The sequence below is a fragment of the Pinus tabuliformis genome, chromosome 7 (genome assembly GCF_031772625.1).
Source record: "Pinus tabuliformis cultivar Carrire ecotype Pingquan chromosome 7, CPIR1, whole genome shotgun sequence".
NCBI lineage: Eukaryota > Viridiplantae > Streptophyta > Pinopsida > Pinales > Pinaceae > Pinus > Pinus tabuliformis.
Genome location: NC_142293.1, coordinates 840,979,874 through 840,990,459, shown reverse-complemented (window position 1 = coordinate 840,990,459; position 10,586 = coordinate 840,979,874). Strand labels below are relative to the sequence as shown.

The following is a 10,586-nucleotide window of genomic DNA, read 5'->3' as shown; positions in this document are numbered from 1 at the left end:
CGTTTAGATTCCCTTGTTTTTGATTGAGGGTGAAGGCATAATCCTTTGGATTCCCTTGTTGCTTATTGAGGGTGGAGGAATAAGCCTCTGGATTCCCTTGCTATTGATTTGAGGGTGGATGCATAAGCCTTTGGATTCCCCAAGGAAAATTTTAAGGATAGAAATTTGTCTTAAAATTTAGCAACCTTGTCGAATCTCACTAGTCCCTAATATGCAAACTGCAAAATGTTCGTTGATATCAATGTAAAATTGTTCCAACTTTTAATGATTTTATATATGGTCCCTATAAAATTTTGGTGAGTTCAAAGGTAAAATAATTTTATACTATAAAATTTTGGTGAATCATTTTTAGAAAAAATCGAAATTGGCGAATCTTTTTTTTTGGGAAAACCATGGAAAAGTATCCCACTTGCGAATAGTAGCCCCTAAACTTTTCCTTGGGACTCCCTTTCTATTGATTTGAGGGTGAAGGCATAAGCCTATGGATTCCATTAAGGGTGGAGGTATCAACCTCTGGATTCCCTTGCTGTTGATTTGAAGGTGGAGGCATAAGCCTATGGATTCCATTTAGGGTGGATGAATCAACATTTGAATTCCCTTATTGCTGATTTTAGGGTGGAGGAATACACTTATGGATTCCCTCGAGGGTAAAAGTATAAGCCACTAGATTTCCTTGTTGTTGATTTTAGGTTGGAGGCATATTCCTCTGGATTCCCTTGAGAATGTAGGTATGAGCCTTTGGATTCCCTTGTTGCTGATTGAGGGTGGAGGCATAAGCCTCTAGATTCCCTTGTTGTTGATTGAGGATGGAGAAATAAGCCTATAGATTCCCTTGTTGCTGATTTGTGGGTGGAGGAATAAGCCGTTGAATTCCCTTGTTTTGGAAAAGGGTGGAGGTGGGACACCTCTTGACACCCTTGAAAGATTGATCGACAAGAAAAGAGGTATAATTTAAATCATTACAATTTCTTTATGTTGAATCTCATGAGATATTGTATGCCATGCTATTGGAAAACATGGGAATTTCCCAGTTTCGGTGAATGGAGATAGTTGCAGGACAAATAAGAAGCAACTTGAAGATATCAAAGTGCACAACAAAAGAACCAAGGAGATTGCAAGGAGCCACAAAACATGGTTGATCCAAGGAAAAGCCTTCCTGTCTATTTAGTTGTTGAGCAAGAAAATTATATGTCTGTGTGTGATTGTAAGTGAGTTGCATTATAATTCCCATTGTCATTTATGTTGGGACTAAGCATGTTTTGCATGGTGTTCAAGATTAGAACACCGAGATGATGTTCCTCCAAGGTGGAGGGGTTTGTGATGACCCCTTTGGGTAAACTCCCCCCTCTTACAAACATTGAAAATATTTCATGCCATTTTATTATAAATTAAAAGGTCTGAGAACCGGGACACAAATTCTATAGTTTGAGGAAGGAGGTTTCTTTGGATTTAATGGAAGATTGAATTGTTTCATGACATCCATTGAATTCTAGTTAGTGTGCCTTGAATGGACTATTTTTTAAATTAATCAAGCTGGAAAGAGGGACAATATGCCTACCTTGGATAGATATACAAGGTAGAAAAGTTGAAATTGAATAAAGATGGGTTGCATTGGTAGTAGGGATAGTTGAAGTCAACCAACAAGAGAGTGCAGTAAGTAGTTGACATAGCAACATCCCCACCACCACTCAGAAAAGACAGAATCACCGTGGATGAGAGGGGAAGTTAGGGGCGATAGAGAATGTATGCCCACACAACCAAAAATGATGGCAACTGCGTAATAAGGAGGATCTTCACACTCCACGCAAAGGAGAGACAAGGCTTCCCGGGGGGGAGGAAACCCCACACATTGCAAGCGAGGCATTCACGAAGAAGGAATTCTCAAGCATTGAGGGGGCGATATCTAATAAAGAACGATAGAGAACATAAGATACAATAGAGAAAGAAGCAAAGGAAAGAAGACAAAGGAAAGAAATACTCAGGGAGAGGTTTGTAGAAGTATTGTTGCGTTGAGAAAGCACAAGCACTTGAGGAAAATAACACATAGCTACGTGTTTCTATGAGAAGAAAAGGAGCAAAGAAAGCATTCGGTTGAGAATTGGAAGGTGAAAGAACATCTTTCAGGTGAGGAAAATAGCCTTTGGATTCCATGTAAGACGAGAGGGTGGAGATGGCTTTCTCTGGATTTCCTTGACAGCTTGGGTGGAGACCTATTCCTTGGATTCATTATAAGGAGATGTCTTTAGCCCCCTCTACTTGTTTTCTAGTTCATACAGTGGGTATGGAGTACCAGGATTGGTGGAACCACTGTGTGGAAGAATTTGTTGAGGGTGGAGATGATAAACCTATGGATTCCCTCATTTGGTTTTAGGTGGAGGTGAGCCTCCAGATTCCCTACTTTGGCCTGTAACAGTAGAGTCGTCCCAGGATTAGTGGAACCACTATGTGGAAGAATTTGTTGAGGGTGGAGGTGATAAACCTCCATATTCTCTCATTCAGTTTTAGGTGGAGGTTATAAACCTCCAGATTCCCTCATTCGGTTTTAGGTGGAGGTGAGCCTCTAGATTCCATACTTTGGCCGGTAACGGTAGAGTCATCCTAGGATTGGTGGAACCACTACATGGAAGAATTTGTTGAGGGTGGAGGAGATAAACCTCTGAATTCCCTCATTCAGTTTTAGGTGGAGGTGAGCCCTTAGATTCCCTACTTTGGCCTGTAACGGTAGAGCCACATTTTCTTATTGAAGTAGTTGAAGGGTGGATGTGGTGAACCTCTAGATTCCCTGATGAGATTTGATTGTAATAAGTAGCTAGTAGATGGAGGTGCATGGTCCTCTGGAGTCCCTATTTTAGCTTATAGTTTTGGTTAAATCGCTTAAGAACTCATCCTCAAGTTCTGGAATCTCGCTCGGGGTTGACTACTACAAGAAAGAATTGGATGCAATGTGTCTAAGGTTGGGTGGAGAGTTGAAGTCCCAATATCAGTTGTTTGGTTCAATCCATCAAAGATGAGTGTTTGCCTATGACTCTCATGTCTTGAATACTTTATGCTTGTTTAATGTATTTCGTTTTCATGGCTTGTAATGCTGAGGAATGAGACATTCATGTTTAAATGAACATAGTTGTTTTGAAGGCATGAATGTGGATTGGTATGAACTTCTGTGTGGTTTGGGTATAATCCTAGTCTAAATGACTCATATGTAATGAACGTGTGAACCTTGTAAGTGCTTGACTATTAAAGAGATGGGTGACTCTCTGCAATGATAATACTCTATTAAGAGAATGGTTAGTGGGTTTAGTTTCTAACCTGTAAGCCCAAGGAGGTTGGTTTCACATAGAGTAATGTGTTGATTAAATTCTTATGTTACTAATAGGGATGTTAAATTCCTAAGTGAATAAATATTGCTAATTCCTGTGCAAATGATGAGGGATGGTTGATCCCTAGAGACTGATTTATTAACACATGTTCATGTACTATGTATTATTTATATCAACTTGCCACAACGCTGATAATTTCTTGAGTTAATACTTAGGAGTGGGTTACTACAATATTCTTCATGAGTCTTCAATTTAGTCTAATTGGCTGTGTCCAAAAGAGATTGACAAATCTCTATTAACTGAATGAATGCTTGCATCAAAATAGTTGGGCTATTAGGCTGGTAACTACTCATAAATCTTAGGAGGGATATCTTGTTACATGTGTATATATATATATATATATATATATATATATATATATATATATATATATATATATATATATATATATATATATATATCAAATGGGTTGGGCTAAGCCCAGTAGAAAGTTAAGGATAGATAGAAACAAAGCCTAGTAAGCACACTGGTAATTGAAAGCTTAGGAAAGATAGTCTCGAAAGTCTTTCATATACTCCTATACATATTTATAGACCGTGTGACGAAGGTTGGGCAAAGACACTCTATGCGTGTATTCACTGTTAACCATTTAGAGTGGAAAATACACACTATATTCACTGGAATTTATGCCACGAGGGCTGAAATCTAGGGCTTCGAGAAGTGTGGAGACACTCACATCATAAGCACCATATGACCAAGCCCAATGCCCATGCACAAAGATAGAGAGATCTGATCCGTAAAGAAGAGTAAGCATGAAAATCATCCACATACCCTAGAACTTCACCCCCAGATAATTCAAAGGGAGATGGGACAGATCCCGTCAGGATAGAAGAGCTGAGACAACGTGGCGGTGGGATTGGTGGTCATGCATCGACGCATCGTCGGGGATGAAAACCCAAAGCTGTTATAATGTGGATATGTGGCTACAATGTGCATCAGAGGACGAGCTGGGGACTCAGAGAAGTACACATTGCCTTGACATTATTTCCCCCAATGGTATTCCATGGAGTTGGGTAATAAAGTACCGGAATTTTATCTCTGGGGGGACGTGGCACAATGGGCAACACTTATGCTGTGTTGGAGTCAGGGGAAGGTGTTAATTTGGAAGCTTAGTGACAAATTCCAACCATGGGATGAGATTCCTCTTTTCGAGAGGACCAATTTTGATTATTGAAGCGTTCAATTTGGATAAGGGAAAGTGTATTTTTGAATTAAAGCCCACATGCACATTTGATCACGTCATCCCTAAAGCAAGTTGGACCTCCCTTGGAAGGCTATAAGTGCAAGTGACCTCAACCTCATTTGGACATCATCATGAAACATTTCTTCTATTCTTCTTTCTTTGGTTTTGGCTCACATAGGTCTGAGATGGTTCGTGGAAGTTCGCTCGCACATGTTTGAAGCTTGCACGTGGCTAGGGTTTTCGGTCACAACCACAAGCTTGTAACAATAAATTTTTGGCTGCAACCGCTCGCAGACGGCTCATCCATGCGGCTGAAGCCTTTCAACCACATGCACATCACATCATCTGTGTGGTCAAGATCTAAGGTTTGGTTTTATCATTTGACCACAAATTTCGCTCGTTGACCACAGGGTTCGATAGTTGACCACAAACAATGATAGTTGATTGTAGCTTCAGAAGCAAAGTTTTGAGTATTAACATTGTTGGGTCCATCTCATGGATATTGTTTAGTTGATTTTGCTAGATATGTTTATGGTTACTGATATGGATCATTGTACTCTCTTTTGTTGAATCATTCAATGACAATCTAATAAGAAGAAGAATTTGAAAGGGTTTTCCCCATAGAGGGTTTTTCCCTATTCTCTGACCAATCCTGGTGTCTCTATGTGTGGATGCTTTTCTTCTATTGTTCCTTTATGTTTTTCTGCATTGAGGATGATATTGTTCTTTCTATATAGTTGCATATGTTGCTGAATAATGATGTAAATCAGAATAATGTTATGATGTCGTGGGGTGAATTTAATATGAAAATGATGAAATGAAATTATCAATCCTTAAGAAAAATTAATAGAAGGTGTTATGTCATATGTCCACACCACCCTAGAGGTTGAATGGAGGTCAGGTCATCCCGACAACATTGCATGTGTCAAAGAGAGTTGTCTAGGGTGAGGTGGATTTGAGCTTGCTGTGAAGACATAGGTACTGGGTCACGTTAGTGTTGGGGTATGTGGGGTCCCACACAATCCTAGAAGTTTAGAATCCAAAAGAGCTACCAAGAGGCTGCCCAAGCAATTCCTAAGATTTAGATCTCTGGGATGAGGTTGTAGGGAGAGGGGCCCGCATCATGTGCTATGCCCTTAATACATGTGTATTATGTAATAGGGTTTGCTAAAGAATTTTAATGAGTATGAGCGGGTCGAAAACTATGGTAATAATTCCATGTGGTAGAGAGGTCGCCTAGGATTGCCATGTGGGGACCACGCATGCATCATGTGGCAGGTTAGTGAGGTGGCACTAATTGAACGACTAATCCTTGGATGGCCATATCTTTGGATCTAGGAATCGGATCATAGAAAAATTTATATCATCAGTATTGTCTACACGAGACAAATGCGATGACATCATTCTTTTGATTTTCTTGAGAATAAAAGAAAGTGAAAAAATTGGACCCCATTTGCATAACTGGACCATAGAGATTAGGTCATGTTGGTAATTTCCTCCTTCTAACCTTAGGTAGGGCTTGGGATAGTAGGGGGTATGTTACATTGGAGCACTATGTGGAGATTTAATTGGGTTCCCTGAAACTGAGGTAAGTCTTCACAATCATTCTATATGTTATTTTTTGCTCGCTGGAGGATAGGGTATAATATATGAAACATCACAGTTCTCTGGAGAGAGTGCTAGATGAGTCTTGATGATGACTCTGTTTTAATTATGGTTTTGAAGATTTAATTTTGGATAATTTATGTGTGGAAGGCACTTCTTTTAACATCATATGGTCTTTCAACATATGCCATCTAAGGGATATATCCTGCTGAGCTTAAGGCTCAATCCTAAAAAAGTGTTGTGAGGATCGTTTATGTGTTGGCGGTCTTTATGTTTGGTGCATGAACAATTTTCTCATGTTGTATGTTCAAGTTGGATTGCGACTTACTGTCTTATTATCTTGAGTAAGCCTCTAAGTCAGGGTGTTTATGTGCATTCCCCCCTTGCTTTGGGAAGTAGTGGGCAAAACTCTGTGTCCTTTCCTCTGTGTGTGGGAAAATTGATTTTTAAGTGGATATTGAGGTTTAAAAGTTTGTCTTGGGTTCTTTATTGGTCAATCCATATCCAAAATTGTCAAAAGAAGTTAGTTCCTTTGTTAGGCCTTATGTGGCAAAGCATTGGGACTGTAATTCTCCTTTTAGGAGGACTTGCTTAGTAGGTATATTTAAACAAGGGGGGATCATTGGATTTACTTGGGGAAACAACCAACACCTTGTGGAACTATGAGTCCATTATTACTCTTTACTCTATGTAGGGTGGCATTTGAGAGAATTTCCTTTCATTGCTCTGAAAAGTCATACTATGTGCAAGAAAAATATGTCTGGGGGGAGGGATGATAAATGGATAGAGGGGAATTTCAACCAACAACAACAAGATCTTCTTTAGATTAATTTAATAATCAATCAATTGTCATCCAATCTAATGGGGGCTATGGAAATTTTTCTTGCTTCATCGTTTGGAGGATGAGTTGGGGAATATCATAGTGCAATTGGAAGAAGTGATGTAGTGAACGAACGTGACTAGTATAACATTGGAAACAATCTCCTATGAGGCATCAAACGTAATTCTTAAACAAAATGACCGAGTTAATCAACAATAATAGTGGGACGCTCATTCTCCTATCAATTGAATCATCACTATTTGGTGATGTTATTTAAATTTTGTTTTGTGTAGGGTGCCTTCTGGTGTGTGTATAAGTGAGACAATGTAGAATCATTGACTCTTTTGTTTGAGAGGGATGATGTAAATAAATGGAAAGCATCGGCTAGGCTTGTATTTCCACCCATGTCTTTGGAGCAGAAGAAGCAATTTTGCAAAAGATGTAAATGTATGGGGTGCTATGCATAGTGATTTCAATACTTAATACACATTCTCGGTTAAGTTGAAAGGGAAAAAAATCTTAATTATAAGTAAAATTGCAATATTCAAATTTTTGTTTATAATTTTATGATAAGTGAAAAGTTAATATGCAAAATCAATTGTTTCATTGTGTGTGTGTGTGTGTGTTTTCTTCTTTTTCCTTGAATTGGTTAGATTCACGGGATTTTAAATCACTAGTTTTCACATAAAGAGTATCTTAACAATACACTCTGTTACCAACTAATCTATATCCCATAAGTAATTTTAGTTTTAATCATATTACAAATTGTGCCTTAAGATAATATGTAGTTCTTGTCTTGAGGATAAATCACAATAGATGATTCGAAACGTGAATGAACCTTAATCTAATAATGTGATTAATCCTAAAGACATTCTAAATAACCATATGGATCACAGAAGTCTGAAATCAATGATAATATGTAGTTCTTGGAATTCTAGTATTGATTAATTTATAAAAAAATCTTTTATATATATACACACTTTATTTTTTCACTATTTTTTTCTAATATTTGTTATTAAAATAATATTTTATAGAAAATGGAAAATTTAAAATGAAAGAAAGAAAATTCAAGAATTATATATAATCAAATTCATTATATATATGCTATATTATTCACAATTATATAATCAAAACTGACTATAGAATAGACTCTGAAAAATCAGGGTCAGCGCAAAAATATCCACTTGTTACTTTTTGGAATCGTTTCCAGTGGTTTTTAGGTCTAACTTCTCTATAATATGGCAGGAATTTATTGAAATCACAAGTTTGATGGATAACTCCTGCACAATCGAAGTGCCCTATTAGTTTTTCAGGGTGCTGAATCCATATATATGATAAATAAACTAGTTTAAATAACACAAATCAAGATTTTACCTCAATTTTTTCTGCACTAAAACAACTCTCAAAAATATTACATTACAGAAAAACAATGTACTAGATAAGAATATTCTTTTTAACAATTAAATATGCTCTAGTTTTTAATTTCAATGGCTGATCATATTGTATAATCATTTTGTTTTGTTTCACTTTGATCCTATGGAATGACCTAAACTTTTTTTTGGCAAAACATTTGTTTACAGATTCATGATGAAGTATTTCCTGACTCCACAATATTTTAGCTGTAACAACCAAAATCATCACAAACCAGAACCAAATGAGATAATATGAGGGAATCCCAACATCATAAAAAATACCTGTAAAAATTGAATAAGACAGAATTTTATCTGTATAAATCTGCAACATCATAAAAAATACCTGTAAAATTTGAATAAGACATAATTTTATCTGTATAAATCTGCAATCTGAGGACTACAAAAGACGAGCACGTCCACCAGGGTTGCTGTCCTGTCATCTCCAAAGACTGAATCTTTGCCATCCGATCTCTTGGCATATGACAAACCCAAACGAGATTTAGCAAACTTGAGATCCCCAACACCAGAGTTGGTATCAGGGCCTGCAAATCCACCCATTACAGATGCCATTGGAGGTCCAATGAGCAGACCGTCTGCTCCAAACTGAGGTCCTCCCCTTCTATAATCAAACAGAGCTGCCCCACTCCCTCCAACTTTGGGCAGCAACTCAACATGCTCACTCTTCTCTTCTGCATCATCATCATGTTGCTGAGGCCAGTAGAACAAGAAAGCATCAAGAGTGTCAGAGTAGTCATCTGTACTTCTGTATCCCTCTGGATTGAACCCACCAAATCTCAGGCCCTTTTGGGTATACCCCACAATCGCACATGGCCCTTTGAAGTCACAGTGGTTGTGGAATGAAGTTGCACTGAACCCATCTTCACAGGCTCTGTAGCAGCATCTCACCTCTTTTCCTGTGCATAAATCCCAATCAAACAACAGTATGAGTGATCGGAGACTTCTACAGTTAATTATATTGTTAAAGATTTCCAGAATAATAGTGTGTAATATGTGTGATTCGTCAGTAATTTCTGAACAAATCACATCTATTACACAATATTATTCCGGAAATCTCTAACAAACACCAATAATTCATATATATAAATAAATAAATAAATACATATTTTGAACAGATTTTCATTTTCCCACCTTAAATCCCAAACCAAACAGCAATAGTTCAGACATGAATATATGGTGAATGCAAATTAGGAATGGATTTTGAAGTATCACCTGCTAAAAAAGTGTCTTGAAGCAGAGATGGTGGAAATGGAGGATCAATGTTGTGATAAGTTGGGGAGTCCTTTTTAGAATTGATGCTCCTTCCCCACCAAAAAGGGATCTTGGGGTTATCCCATTGCAGTTGATAGAGTTCCTCCATTTGGGGCACCGGATTGACAAGAATTGGGTTTGTGGAAGAATAAATGTGACTGTGGTGAAGGTATGTGGAAGGTGCAGAAGGGCCATTTCCTGTTCACACAATTTGCAGTTGCAGGACAACCTCCTCATCTTATCTTATTGCCATCTAAATAGTTGCGAGAGAATGTGGAATATGCCCAAAGATGTGCCTATGGAATCAATTTGCTGGGTCACACGTTAAGACAGTTGGGATTGCTGGTGTTAATATCCATATGTTTAAAAAATGTTCTCGGTTAGCATATTTTGATTATGGAAATTCATTAATAAATATATATATATATATGTATGTATGAGATAATTTATTAATATATTATTATTTTAATAATATATTAAAATCAATATATTATTATTTTAATAACATGTTAAAATCAATATATTTTGATTTTTAGTTAGCCATTTATTTATCATTTTGAAAGATACATATAATTAATAATAAGTAAAATCTAATAGTTTATGTAGAGTGTTATAAAGATAATGGAAGATAAATGTAACATGATGTGTTTGAAAAGATTAATAAGGAACACTTTCATAATGATTCCATATGAGAAAAAGGAGTGAGAATTTAATATAGAAATAATGCCAGGAACATTTTCATAATGATTTTATATCCTGATGAAATGGATTGAGAATTCAATATAGGAATATTGTAAGTAATGGAAAATTTAAGATAATTATTAAAAGATATTTTCTACCTGTCTTTTTTAATGATAAAAAGATTGAGAATTTAATATAGAAATATGGTAAGTGATGAAAAATTTAATATAATTATTAAA

General features: G+C 36.8%; 1 protein-coding gene across 1 annotated transcript; it reads right to left on the bottom strand.

Annotated features, from left to right (window-relative positions):
• Positions 1-8,655: 8,655 nt before the first annotated feature.
• Positions 8,656-9,979, bottom strand: LOC149250242 (TLDc domain protein). The gene is made up of 2 exons (XM_089456410.1): positions 9,628-9,979; positions 8,656-9,311 (listed from the first exon to the last, which is right to left on the bottom strand). The coding sequence occupies exons 1-2, from the start codon at positions 9,773-9,775 to the stop codon at positions 8,767-8,769; spliced, it is 693 nt and encodes a 230-aa protein (XP_089312536.1). The 5' UTR covers positions 9,776-9,979; the 3' UTR covers positions 8,656-8,766.
• Positions 9,980-10,586: the final 607 nt, after the last annotated feature.